Source organism: Elgaria multicarinata, chromosome 3 (assembly GCF_023053635.1).
Source record: "Elgaria multicarinata webbii isolate HBS135686 ecotype San Diego chromosome 3, rElgMul1.1.pri, whole genome shotgun sequence".
In the NCBI taxonomy this organism is placed as follows: Eukaryota; Metazoa; Chordata; class Lepidosauria; order Squamata; family Anguidae; genus Elgaria; species Elgaria multicarinata.
Genome location: NC_086173.1, coordinates 88,871,206 through 88,885,572, shown reverse-complemented (window position 1 = coordinate 88,885,572; position 14,367 = coordinate 88,871,206). Strand labels below are relative to the sequence as shown.

Sequence of the window (14,367 nt, the reverse complement as noted above, 5' to 3'; positions counted from 1 at the left end):
TGAATGCCTTCCTTACTTTTACATTGATGTTACAGTCAGAGCTCATCATGACTAGGGTGACCATATGAAAAGGAGGACAGGGCTCCTGTATCTTTAACAGTTGTATTGAAAAGGAAATTTCAGCAGGTGTCATTTGTACATATGGGGAACCTGGTGAAATTCCCTCTTCATCACAGCAGTTAAAGCTGCAGGTGCCCAGCCCTCTTTTAAATCTGGTCACTCTAGTATAGCTCCTGCAGCTTTAACTGTTGTGATGAAGAGGGAATTTCACCAGGTTCCCCATATATAAAAATGACACCTGCTGAAATTTCCTTTTCAATACAACTGTTAAAGATACAGGAGCCCTGTCCTCCTTTTCATATGGTCACCCTAATCATGACTCCCTTGTTCTTCAAAAACTCAGTTTTGCTGGAATTAATTCAAGGGTAAATGAAATGCACTTGCTTAAAGTGCATTCCCCCACCCCCATCTCCACTGATTACTGGGTTTTGACTTTGTCATTGCAGCAACGATATGTTAACGGGACAAGCATGTTAAGAAAGCCTTGTTTTGACAAAACTAGCACAAATGTCTGCGTACATAAGACGAGTCCTGTTGGACCAGACCAAGGGTCCATCTAGTCCAGCACTCTGTTCACACAGTGGCCAACCAGCTGTTGACCAGAGACCCACTGTAGGGATAGAATAATGCAGATTTCCTGTGACATACCAGAAACTTGTATTCATATTGACAGAGATGCAGAAAGGGATCCCGGCTATCTGATTACATTCAGATTTTGTTTGTGTCTGGGTCACTCAAAAATGCGAAGAGCTTTTTCCCCTTCTCCCTTCTTTTTGTTTGTTTGATTGATTGTTTTGTTCTCTGACTTTTTCCTTCTGTAGCCAGAGAACCTTCTGCTGGCATCAAAACTGAAGGGAGCTGCTGTTAAATTAGCTGATTTTGGCCTGGCCATTGAAGTGGAAGGGGAGCAGCAGGCTTGGTTTGGTGAGTGGTGGAAAGCTGGGCTTTGGGGGTGTCGTGCCTCTATGGTCATATTTTTCTTGTGTAACCAGTGATATAGTTGCTCTGAATGTTCCATGCACCTCTGCACTTCCATTGCATGAGCCAGCTTTCCCTGACCTCATGCCCTCCAGATGTGTTGGACTACAACTTCCATCATAGCCTGACACTTCCAGAGGCCATCAGGTTGAGGGAAGCTGGCATAAGTTGTAGGAACTGGGAACCTCCATGCGCAATGATGAAGGGTTCCATCCGATGAGCGTTTTCTTGCACGCTCGTTACTAGGCACTCGCGGATTTTTCGCAGGTCCCTCACATGATGTCGTCTACCTCCCACGCACCTTCTGCCCCTTCTGGCCTTCCTTGCACCACAAGAAAACCCCTAGAAAGTCCAAAATATTTTTAAAAGCAGAAGCTGCTGCTCTCTCCTGCAGTGTGCAGGAGAAGCAGCGTGATTAGAGCGCCTGACTGAATGGGCCTCCTGCTTGTTGTTTACTTCATGTTTTGAAACAGGAAGTAACTGAGCAATGAAACCAGGAGCAGAGAAGTGATGGTAGGGAGCGTGTTTTCCCACCTGTGATCGTGCTCGAACTGAGAACGTGGATGGTCAATAACTGCAAAGCAAAAAAAGAAAGTAAAGAAAAAGCAAATAAAACCTATTCTCCTACTTTGCTTGAACTTTTTACAGCTGCCACCCCCACCCCCCCACCCCCCGGCAAAGGTTTATAGCCTTAGGCCTTGTCTGCTTTACACTTCTACTGTGGGTCACTCTAATTTGAGTGGAGAGGAGAGGAAAAAGTCACTATGTTTCAGATGCACAAAAGAGACAAGCTCTAGTGCTGGTAAAAACAACAACCTTATCTTTAATAAATTCTAGAGCTAATTAAAGAAGAATTTATTAAAGATAAGATTGTTTCTTACCAGCACCAGAGCTTCTCTCTCTTTTTGCATCTCACTGTGATTTGAGCCACATCAAAGGTACATTTGTTTTGCCTCCATTTGCCATTAAGGGACTGGGAAGCTATATGGGTAGTGTTGCAATAGTGAAAGTTAATATTCATATTGCCATTTTTTCCAAAATGGTTGTAGATTGTCATATTGAAATTGTTTATTGAATTTGGTTTTAGCTGTTTAAATTGTGTATGTTAATACTTCATACTATGTTTTATTATGATGCTGTATCTGCAGTTTGTAATGTTTGCAGATTGTTGTGAACCGCCCAGAGAGCTTTGGCTATTGGGTGGTATAGAAATGAAATAACTCATCACCATCCTCATCCTTTGTGAGTGGAATCTGTTAATACCTTGTTTTTTTCATTTATACACATGTGTGCACAGAAACAATCTACTTCCTTGTGCTGTGCGTTGAACCCTGGTTCAAAAGATGAGATTAAATGTTTTTGTCTAAAAAAAAAAATCTTTCTTTTATTTATATTTTCCATAATTACTGTAAATCTGCTAGATGAGCCCCGATAGTCTTTGTGGTAGGAAATAATTTAGACGATGTAAAGAGTCAGAAGTGCAAACTAGAACAGCTACACATTCAGAACATGAGATTAAGGGTGACCAAACTATGCATATATATCCCAGATGCCTATAATAATATAACAATTGTGACAGAATTGTTGCACGTCTAAATGGGATAAGGCACCCTAATCAGTGCAATGTAAGCTTACATTCTATTTCATTTCATGAAATGGAAAAAAATGAAATACATATTAGACAGAAACATGATAACCTGCACCAGATTCTCTAGATATATACACAAGGCTAAAAGAATATAATGAGTTAATCATATTTGAATCAGAGATATACATGGAAGGGAGCAAATGATTGTAGGATGAATGCAAAACCTGGACATATATTAATTATTCTCCAATTTGTACTCTTACCAAGCAATCCTAACTGGCCCCAGAATAGTTGTTTTAAATAGATATTGTCTGTGCTGTTTTTATACTTTTTATGGTTTAAAATTTTGTATATCACTTTTTAATGTCAACGTTTTAATCTTTGTAAACCGCCCAGAGAGCTTTGGGGAGGTATATAAATGATGATGATGATGATGATGATGATGATGATAATAATAATAATAATAATAATTCCTACCTAGAATTAAGCCCCACTGAGTTCAATGGGACTTCCTACTTGGTAAGTATGCAATTGTAGCATCCAAGTACCAACGCTTGGATAAAAAGTGGGTACCGTAGATTACATACATTTAGTCACTTTGGAACTCCTATGTAACTGATAAAGAATATTCCTTGTTGCCTTAGATACTGATTTTGGAAAAATGCGGGCAATAAATGCTAAAGGGTCAGAAAGCAGACTCAGAAAGCACAGGATATATTAACATATCAGCTGGTCTAATGCTTTTTTAAAGGGGATAAGATGTCCACCATTTGTGGTTTGTCATCAATTATGTAAAAGATGTGATGGTTGTGTGTAGCTGAAATACATAAAGCATTCTCAGTCTAATTATTCCAATATAGTTTGCAGCTCCGAAAAGTTACCCACCCTGATTTAGATTAAGTAGAGCTCCTTGATTTAACAGGCTTGTAAACTGGCTCCTTGATTTAACTTGCTTTAGTTAAGCTGTGTCCGTTTCGGTTACTCTCACCTAGTCAGTGGCATTTGTTGAATTTATTTAGCCATTTCATTAAGATCTTCTTTTTTAAAAAACTACTTCAGTGCAAGATATGATTTAATTAACTCAGGATCACTTGCAGTTATAAAGGGAAGTTAATTAGGTCATCCTAACTTACATAGTTATTATATCTTTAAGCTGTAGGCAAAAGCTGTCAAGGGAATCCATTTATAATTTCTCTCACCATAAATACATTTTACAGATGCAGTTTGTCAGCAGAGGGGACATAACTCAGGAATGTAGCACATGCCTTTGCCTGCAGAAGGACCCTAAAGGATCTTGGGTAACAAGGAAGGAAAAGATCTTTGCATAAAACCCCAGAGAGCTGCTGCTTGCCAAAGCAGAGAGCATTGGCCTAGATGGACCAGTGCTGCATCTCAGTAAAAGGCAACTTCCTGTTCCCTGGACCAGCCTACTCTATCCTGGTGCCCTCTAAATGTGCTGGGCATGACGGGGGTTGCAACCCAGTACATTTGGAAGACACCACATTGTGGTGGGCTGGCTAGACAAATTTTTTAAAGGACCAAACTAGAAGTGATGAGAGAAATCTGCCATTATGGTTGCCCGTGGTCATAGTAGTAGGGAAATGTAGGGTGACCATATGAAAAGGAGGACAGGGCTCCTGTATCTTTAACAGTTGTATTGAAAGGGGAATTTAAGCAGGTGTTATTTGTATGCATGCAGCACCTGATGAAATACATTACAACAGTTAAAGCTGCAGGAGCCCTGCCCTCTTTTTGTATCTGGACACTCTACTCTAGCCCTCAGCCACTGAAAACTTTATTCAACCACCTCTCTGGCTTCTGAAACATTGATGATACACTTTCAATCATATCTTCACAGCCATGAGGGCTAGAAAGGTGTTTTTGTTCTGTTCTGTTGTTTTGTTTTGTCTTGTTTTTGGAAAGCTTATATATCGCCTTAACTGCCAAAAAGCCATTTAACACATTAGTTAAATGAAACAATACATATATTCAGCTTCTTAGGAAGCTGAATATAATCTGTACCCACTACCACATTCTCTGCTTTTTCCAGGGAATCATGGCACACACAGGCCATGAATATGCTCTCTTTTTTTCTACACAGAGATGATCTTCCTGTTCGAAAATGTAATGTGCAAAGCAGTCATATAAATGTTTGCTTTCCCTTTTTATTATAGGAACTTTGTACACACAGTGGGATCTCAGAGAAGAGGTTGGAAGGAGGCCCACAGATTTATTCATTTATTTATTTACAATATTTATATACCACTTCCCATTCAAGAATTTTGAGCGGCGAACAAGTAGAATAAAAGAGTACAAACAGAGTAAAAATACATTAAAATACATTTTTAAATGAAACAATAATTTTAAAAGAATGAAGTTTTTGTTTGTACTTTACTCAGTTATGACCTTCTACGGACCTTTGTAAACTGGAATAGTCTTCATGAAAAGGTAATACTATAGAAAGTGCAACACACTTATTTAAAAGCATAAGAGATCATAAACTGTGCAATTGTACAATTCTTGCAGCACAGTTTTTAAAAATAGCAAGCCAACTAGCCAGATAAGAAAAAACAAATCATCCCCATGCATTCCTAGACAGCCTAGTTGCCCAAGAATAACCTAAATCAGCACTTACTTCTAATACAGGGGCAGTGGAAAGAACAGATGATCACATGCCATAGCAATGCATACCAACGCCGTAGGAAATAGACCTGTGGTACAGACATCATCATTATTATTTATTTATTTATTTATTTATTTATTTATTTATATAGCACCATCTATGTACATAGCTTCTACGATGAATCTTTTGGTTTGTTTGTTTGTTGCCCTTTCAATATCTGTTAGTAAGCTTGGATTTCCTAAAGGCCGACCAAAGTTGGGTGTGGGTAACATTAACATACATATGGAATGATGAGTGTGGGTGTAAATGGAGTTAGACTGGATTTTCAGCAATGATGGAGTTGGATTTCTTTCAGATAGCATGCATTCCTACAGAACAAACACAAGGTTCAGTGGGAATATAAAATGACAACGCTCTTTGCTGTTACTATTCTCAGAATCTGAATTATGGTGTTAAATCCCAAGACTGTTCATTGTCTTGCATTTAGAGCTGAAGACTCTGCTGGGAGCAATGGTGTAGCTAGTTGTAAGTTTTCACTTTTTGTCTTACTAGGTTTTGCAGGTACTCCAGGCTACCTTTCTCCTGAAGTGCTCCGAAAGGACCCCTATGGCAAAGCTGTGGACTTGTGGGCGTGTGGTAAGTGAGATTATGTTTCAAAAATGGCCAGAGAACCTTTTGGGGGAAGAGGAAGAGACCTCTGTGATTCACCCACCATGTTTTGCACTATTTACAGTCCCTATCTTGTCCACTGGACTTGGTTACTTCTATGATGTGTTGAGGCCATGTCAGTGTTGCTCTGCGAGTTGCATACTTAATGACAATGGGCTAGTAAACCATATACATGATAAAATCCTATTAATATAGTACAAAAGGGGAAGTAAACATCCAGCATCATCCCCGGTCATGACTCTCAAATGGAAGGCCATGTTCTTTATGCTTCTACCATTAGAAAGATTCCTCTATCCTATGAAATTCTTTTGGAAACTGGGGACATGCTCACCATGTGGTGAGTGGCGACCAACCAAGAAGGAGATCTTGGGGTTGTGGTGGACAGCTCAATGAAAATATCAACCCAATGTGCAGCAGCTGTTTAAAAAAAGGGGCAAGCTCCATGTTAGGTATAATTAGAAAAGGAACTGAGAATAAAACTGCCCGTCTCATACTGCCTTTATACAAATCTATGGTGCAACCATACTTGGAATACTGTGTACAGTTCTGGTCACCACACCTAAAAAGTTATTGTAGAGCTGGGGATGGGAGAAGACAGATAAGGGCAACTAAAATTATCAAGGGGCTGGAGCATCTCCTCTCTTAAGGAAGGTTACAACAGCTGTGATTATTTAGCTTGGGAAAAAAGGAGGATAAAGGGAGACATGATAGAAGTATATCGAATTATCCGTGGTGTATAAAATGTGGTCAGGGTGACATTTTTCTCCCTCTCACATAATACTAGCACTCAGGGTCATCACCTGAAGCAGATTGGTGAGAGATTCAGGACAAATAAAGGAAGTATTTCTTCATACAGTGCATAGTTAAACTGTTTGAATTTGCTACCTCAAGATGTAGAGATGGCCACCAATTTGGATGGTTTTAAAAGGAGATTGGACAAATTCCTGGAGGAGAAGGCTATCAATGTGTACTAGACCTGATGGCTATGTGCTTCCTCGAGTAGCAGAGGGAGTATGCTTAATGTACACCAGTTTCTGGGGAACTTGGGCAGTAAAGCGCTATTATTATTATTATTATTATTATTATTATTATTATTATTATTATTTATATAGCACCAACAATGTACTTGGTGCTGTACAGAATATACAAATAAAACAGCAATGCTCTGCCTAGAGGCATATAGTCTACTGTTGTGCTCACGTCCTGCTTGAGGACACTTCTTATGTTCTTAGTCTCATTTGAATGTTGTCAAAAAGGTCTTGGGGAAACTCCCCACCCTCACCCCATACATGGTCCTACTAACCTCACAACTTATAATAAAAGTACCAAACTCAGTATGGCACACCATGTGGCAAATCCACGTATCGCTTGTGCTTCCACAACCATTAAGTCTACCATATATATATATATATATATATATATATATATATATATATATATATATATAATCAGGAAATGGAGGAAACAATATCAAAATTGTTTTGTAACAGATAGGCCGGAAATTCTACAACAAAAATCCCACCCTGCAACTAAGTATCAGATGAATGGGCTTTTAGGTGCCAGTAAGCTTCATGAATTTATTGTCATGTTCGGCAGAACTTCTAGAGTTATTAAGAACAGCGTTTTGAAGATTATAAATTGCATTTCTGGATGTTTGTTACTTGGAGAGTCTATTATACCCCCCATTACCATAGCAGCAAAGAGCCTCTCATTCATTAATCTATTTATCTTCATCATTCCTTTGAGACTCAGGGAAGAGCTCTTATCCTTACTGTACGAATGAAAAAAGGAAGCTTAGTAAAGCTCCATCATTGGTGCAGTCCAAACAAGTAGCTGTGGCAGAATTCAAAGTGAATGCAGGTGTCTTCAATGAACATCTGTGAATGAACATTGCCAGTGTCAGAAGAGGTGTTATTCCTCTACAGCAATATACCCAGTTTCCTAAGACATGTTTTTATATTTGATGTGAATAATGAACAAAGATCTTTTGAATGGTAGGGACTGAAACAACTCAGGTCTGGGCAGGATAATGTGACAGGCTGTCATCTCCTAGGTAGAGTCACTTCTGAAAAATAAGCATCTCCAGCAGTCTCTATAAGAGAGTCTGTTTACCAACAGCAGTCCATCCCTCAAAATCAATGAGTTAAAAACACACAGAGACAAATAAACAGTACTCTCCATAGGCCCCCTGCATGAGGCCAAATTGTGTGTGTCCATCACTTATTTGGCACGTTGATGCACCAGTGACTCATTTAAACATTTTACCTTCAACCTGATTTTCACAGCACACATGTGGGGAGAGCAGTTTTTCCTGTGTTGTATTCCAGAATGTTGCACTAAGCAGATGTGGCGTGTACATCTTAGCTTATATATTTTCATGTTGATGAACTCTTCAAGCTCAGACCCAGCATGTGTGTCTGTATTTGTACCTTGCGTTATTGCTGTTGACATGCATAATGAGCCAGTCCTTACCAATGACTGCCAAGAACCCGCCAGATTTTCAAAGATTAGTTCCTGAATGCAAGAGGCTATTAGGATAGACAAAGACTTCTTGAACAGCACACTGGTCTGGGCAGAAAAAGAGGGACACAATGAAGGGTAAAAGTATGAACAAAACTGTTACATTTCCATTGAGATTATGTTGCTGATAAAATTTCCTAAACAACATACTGTAGATATCTTAGCTGATCTCTCAGATCAGGGATGAGGACCTGGAAGGGATCAGGAGAACAAGCAGAGATGGAAAGTTGGATTCTCTCCCTGCCCTGCTCAAGTTCGTCTCTATCAATGAATAACACCATTCTTGATATGGAAGAAACAATGGAAAGGTTGAGTTAAAAAGCCATAGAATAGGCTGTATTAGCCATAGGATAATGTACTTTATTATTGCTGGATATTAGTATATACCCAAGATGGGCTGGTCAATTGGCAAGACAATTCCTGCTCCCTCCAGTCTAGGTTGTCTGGCCATAAGTGGCAGGTGGTTACTGGGTTTGACTAAAGTTAAAGTAGTTGGCCCAGGATGAAATTATTATCATTTCAATCACCTTAGCTGTTCCTTTCTCCATCGCTGGAGTAGGATGGCTCCCCACTGACACCCAGCCCGATTCAGGTAGGGTATGTCATGATCAACATCACAGTGTCATTGCCCTCCAGAAGTGCCTGGTTTAGCTCAGCTTTGCCTCAGACAACAGGGCCTTGTGCACTGTAACTAGTTTTGATCAGTGCTCGAACGGGGCTAAGGTAGTACTGAGAATTGGCCCTGTTGCATATGGATCCAAAGCATAATATTGCAGGGAGAATGTGGCAGAGGATGTTTTGCTGGCTCTCTAAGCATTCTGGGCCAGTCATTTGGAGAAGCCCAGCCTCCTGAAGCCTGGAATATACAACACATATACACCTGCAAACCCACTGCCTGCCAATAGCTATTGTCCTGTCCAGTTTTACCACCAAGTGCTTATTCAGCCAAGATGTGTAATATATCTTTCCATATTCATAGATTAGTGTCTCTTTCATGAAAGTCCGATGCTAACTGATAATTCAGCTTGAACTATCAAGAGCTCATACTTAGCGCTTGATACTTTGGACAGGGAGCCATATCACACAACCTTAGCATGGTACTTGGTGTGCAGTAAGGTATCTAGCTCTCTATTAAACACCCTTGATTTTCAGTCTCCCTGATAGCATTGGCCTGTTCCAGTCTCCAATGAACTAACTCCTTCACCACTTGCACTTGGTTGGGGTTTATGTAACAAATTATGCTTGCCTATCCCTTTCACACACAGGAGTTATTCTCTATATTCTGCTGGTTGGCTATCCTCCTTTCTGGGATGAAGATCAACACCGACTATACCAGCAGATCAAAGCTGGAGCCTATGATGTAAGTGACTCTCCTCCCCCTCCTTTTATTGCTGAAAAGGTCTGAGAGAATGAAAAGGTATTTTGTCTGCTGCTGAAAAGAGAGCACAATAGGTGCCAGAACTCTGGGAAGGGAGTTCTGTAAATGGTGCCACCACTGAAAAGTTCCTCTGCTTGACTTCTCTTCAGAGCCTCACTTGTTGACCTCAACACATAGGCAGTTTAATGTGGCAATCAGCTTTTTTTTTGCAGGTACCAACATCTCAAATTGTTTAGGGCTTTTGATACAAAAGGTTCATTTGCCTTCATCACAGTGAAACAGATCCTCCTTTAATTCTTCCCTGCTGGTAGCAGAGCTGGGAGAATAAACTCTCTAATCTGGGATTTGATAGGTGCTGTGCATCTCATTCCCACCTTTGAACAACAGTGGGACTCATGACTCCCTCAGTTACCACTCTATTACTAGCTCTAAGGCATAGAGGCTGGTAATCTCTGGCTCAGGGCCAAAGAAGGATATCAGGCCCCAACATTTGTGCTCCTAAAAATTGAGTCTGCAAAAAAAAGTCTCTACCCACCAGATTCTTCTCTGGTTTCACACATTAGAGAGGATCTCCTCTGGCTTTACCCACCAGTTGCTGACTCCTCCCTGTTCCTTGCTTTGTGTATGAGCCTAAAAATATATACTTGAAGGAAGATTTTTTTTTAAAAAAAAGCCAGATATGAATAATTAGAAGTAACAAAAAGATACTGGATCATGGGCTACAAGAAATATACAGCCATCACCACCCCGCCCTGGCAGTGATAGCACAAGGGCATACGCTTTCTCCTGTAATTTACACGTAGGCCAAATAGGCCTTGTAGCAGGTCTGCTCAGGGGATGTTTTCCTTTTCGCTGTGTGTGCTCAGTAACAAGCTGCCAAACTTATAACAGGATAGCAATTTAGTAGCATACAGATTTTGGCAGAGCCTTCACAGCAGCTGGCTGATAGCCAGCGGTCAGCTGTGCTACATTTGCTGCCTTGTACTGACTGTACTTAGCAAGAAATGCACCCAGGGTAGCCCCAGTCCTAGTCGGCCCTGTGAAACTACTCTTTGTAACCAAGGTACTAGATGGAAAGTCAGCCATAAAAATGCTCATTTAGGCTGCAATCTTATACACGCTTCCATAGGAGTAAGGCCCGTTGAGCTCAATGGGACTTGCTTCTGAGTAGACATGTATAGAATTGAGTTGTAAGTCTATCGTGCCTAAGTCAAAGAGTCCAGTTTTCCTACAATTCCCTAAAAATTGATGTTTTAATCCCTTCTCAATCTCAATCTTCATTGTATCCTGAAAAGCACTGTGTACAGAAAGAACAAACCCCATGGAAGATGCACAAAAGTGCTTCTGATTGTATTGTGTCAAGTTTCCACCCCCTTTGTTCTTGTAGTTTCCTTCCCCTGAATGGGATACTGTCACTCCTGAAGCAAAAGACCTCATCAATAAAATGTTGACAATCAACCCATCCAAACGTATCACAGCAGCAGAGGCTCTGAAACACCCATGGATATCTGTAAGTACAACATACATTTCTTGGAAACTGCTCAGGTTCTGAGGGTTGTCCCTGGATGATAAGCAATGCTCATACTTTTTAGAAGCTCTCACTGGGGAGAAAAGGGCATCTCTGTAATGTGCTCTGTAATGTCGCACATGCAAATCCACATGCAGTTTGTGCAAAGTGCACAGTCTTTTCTTTGCATATCGATTCACAGGCATTATATTGTATGAGTTCCATACGATAAGTATGCCATGCATACTTGCTGTGGGCCACTGATTATGTTCATCGAAAAGCAGTGATCCTTATAAAGTCTATTGTTGATGTTGTCCCCTTCTTATGCCAGTCATAATGGGCTCATAACTAGTGTAACAAGGATGGATAGAACATAGTTACTTTTTAAAAAATAAAATGTGCTTTTCATGTTTTCTCAACGACGCAACAGTTTTCAGTCATTCTGATGTAATGAAATGAAGTTTGAGTTGTGTTTTTGTTACTTCCTTAGGTAGTATTGTAATTCAACTCTGCTTGCAGAATACAATTTAAATAAACAATGTTTTTCCTAATAGACCTGTTCTGAAACAGCAGACATAGATGCCTCATCATGAACCATTAAATGCCTGGGAGTAGAGAGTGGTCTTTACCTGGTGGGCCTCAGTGGGAAGCTTATTCCACAGTTGGGGGGCCACCACTGAAAAGGTTGCCACCTTCCAACCCTCTTTTGGAGGTGGCACTTGGAGGGAGACCCCAGATGTTGATCATAGTGTCTGGGAACATCCAGGTTGGGAGAGGCATTCTGTTAGGTATTGTGGTTCTGAGCTGCGCAAGGCTTTTAAATTGGGCTTGGAAATGTACCGGCAGTCAATCAAGCGGGCCAAAATTGGTCCTACATGTTCTTAGCCCTCATCCATGTGGAATCAGGAAGTTTGGAGGGGAAGGGGACCCTACAGGGATCCTTCCCAAGGCATATTTGTTTACTATTAAAGCAAAACTTTCAGTTAATTTCCTGGGAACATTTCTCACTTGGGCTATTGGATTACATAACTATTTTACAACTATTATAGCAACTTCTTCTACACACAGGTATGGTTGCCACGACTCCATAGATTGCTGATCTACACAACTTTATTTTGGGGTCCCTGAACAAGATCTTTCTTAGGGACACCACATTTATAATCAGGCCCCTGCTTTGAATGTCTTTTGCCCTAGAAAAGAAAAAAGTAGCCAGAACCATCAGTACATAAGAGTATCAGCCAAAGGAGGGTTAGCCAAGCTGCTAACAGCCTAACGAACCATCTCCAGCATCTCTGGTGTGGCAGAACAAGGAACAAATGAACAAACGGGGAAACTAGTTTGCACAGCCCATTAAAGTTTAATTTGCTGCTGCTCGGAGAATTCAAACGCATGGTTGTGGGACTTTGCCTAATATATGAATGCACATTTAAGAGACAGAAAATTGGTGCAGAGTTCAGCAGTGTGTGTAGAAATGACATAACTATTTTGCATATGATGTACCTGGTTCATCATAAAATAATAGGCTGTAAGAAGCTGGAAGTCATCTAGTCCGACCTACTGTATAAAGGCTGTACTCTCAGTATCCAGCCTTCCCAACAAAATTTCCTGATTTCACCCAGTTTCAGTCTGTGGACAGGGAACATGAGGTGATCAAGGTTTACTATACCATAGGTACCCTCAAACCCAAGAATGCACCTAGTAAAACAAGTGCAGGCTGCGAAAACAAGGGTGAGCTCTCTTTTTCCTATTCCCTTGCATTTCTGAGCAGACTTTCTTTCTGTTTTCCAGCACCGTTCCACCGTGGCTTCTTGCATGCACAGACAGGAGACTGTGGATTGCTTGAAGAAGTTCAATGCCAGAAGGAAGCTAAAGGTAATCCATGCCCTGTGTCTGACTCATAGGTGCTCCTCTAGGAAATGGGTATACATCACCAGCTTATTTTCACTTTCTTTTGTTTCCCCACGTTCATGAAGGCTTAGCTCTGAGTCTTCCAAGGCTGACTGTCTGACTGGCCACCATTATCATAAGAAAGGAAAGATCTCCCTAGATGCCTCTAAGTCTTTGGATCATAACATGCCAGATGAAGGAGTGCAGCTGCGTCCCTCCCCAGTTTTTGTATTTGTATAACTAGATCAGTAGTCCAGACTCTGGAGGGGATAACCTGTTTCAGTTTCACTTGGCTTCGCTACTGCTAAGTGCCATCATTTCCTGTTCGGAGAGAAACTGTCCCATGTTTCACAGCAGATCAAGGGCTCTGCTCTTTGAAAAAAGAGCAGAAATTGAGAAGTTAATGCTGATTAGACTAAACCCATTAATTAAAATGTTAGGACAAATTAATATTGCTTCCTAAGACTCACAGAAGTTGCATTCCAAAGTGTGCTTTTTTCTATTCATGTCGGTGGAACTTACTTCCAAGTAAATGAACATGGGATCAGTATCCAAATGCAGATTTCACATCACAGCCCACCCAGCTCTGTGCTACTGGTGGTATGCAATTCAGTATCAATTAAGAAATTTACCACCAGCTCCTTCCTCTACTGCACACATATTATTGTTCTGCCTTTTTGGCTTGAGAATACTGTGCGGATTTGTAGCCTTTGGGCTGGAGGCTAATAAGATTACTGAGTAAGGCAGCAGATAGCAGTCTGTGTTTACTTTTCATCTAGTAATCTGTTACTGCTCTAATTATGATAATGTAATCTTATTGTATGGAATTTATTGGCTTATTGAGAAATGCTGAATAGAAAGAGACGAGAAGAGGAGGAGGAGAGAGTAGCAAAGAGGTATATCCAGTTGGCTTCCCTGCCCCCTACCAAAAATAATGGGCCCATTCAGAAGATACCTTAAACCACGGCTTTAGCCATGGTGGTTAAGCCAGAAAGCCAGGCTGTGTTCAGAAGACACCTTAAACCATGGCTTTAACCACGGCAAATAAGGCTTTTTGCTTTGTTCACCATGGTTAAAGCCGTGGTTTAAGGTGTCTTCTGAATGGGGCCATATTTTGATGGAATTTTGAATCCATCCACAGTCACTGCAACAGATAG

General features: G+C 40.7%; 1 protein-coding gene across 2 annotated transcripts in view; it reads left to right on the top strand.

The window, feature by feature from the left end:
- CAMK2A (calcium/calmodulin dependent protein kinase II alpha) overlaps positions 1-14,367 on the top strand; it is a 134,347-nt gene that overhangs the window by 100,672 nt on the left and 19,308 nt on the right. For both annotated transcript variants that reach the window (XM_063120885.1, XM_063120884.1), the window contains exons 7-11: positions 882-984; positions 5,802-5,885; positions 9,704-9,798; positions 11,204-11,326; positions 13,112-13,195. In XM_063120885.1, the coding sequence (XP_062976955.1) occupies positions 882-984; positions 5,802-5,885; positions 9,704-9,798; positions 11,204-11,326; positions 13,112-13,195 (489 nt within the window). The remainder of the gene's footprint in view (positions 1-881; positions 985-5,801; positions 5,886-9,703; positions 9,799-11,203; positions 11,327-13,111; positions 13,196-14,367) is intronic.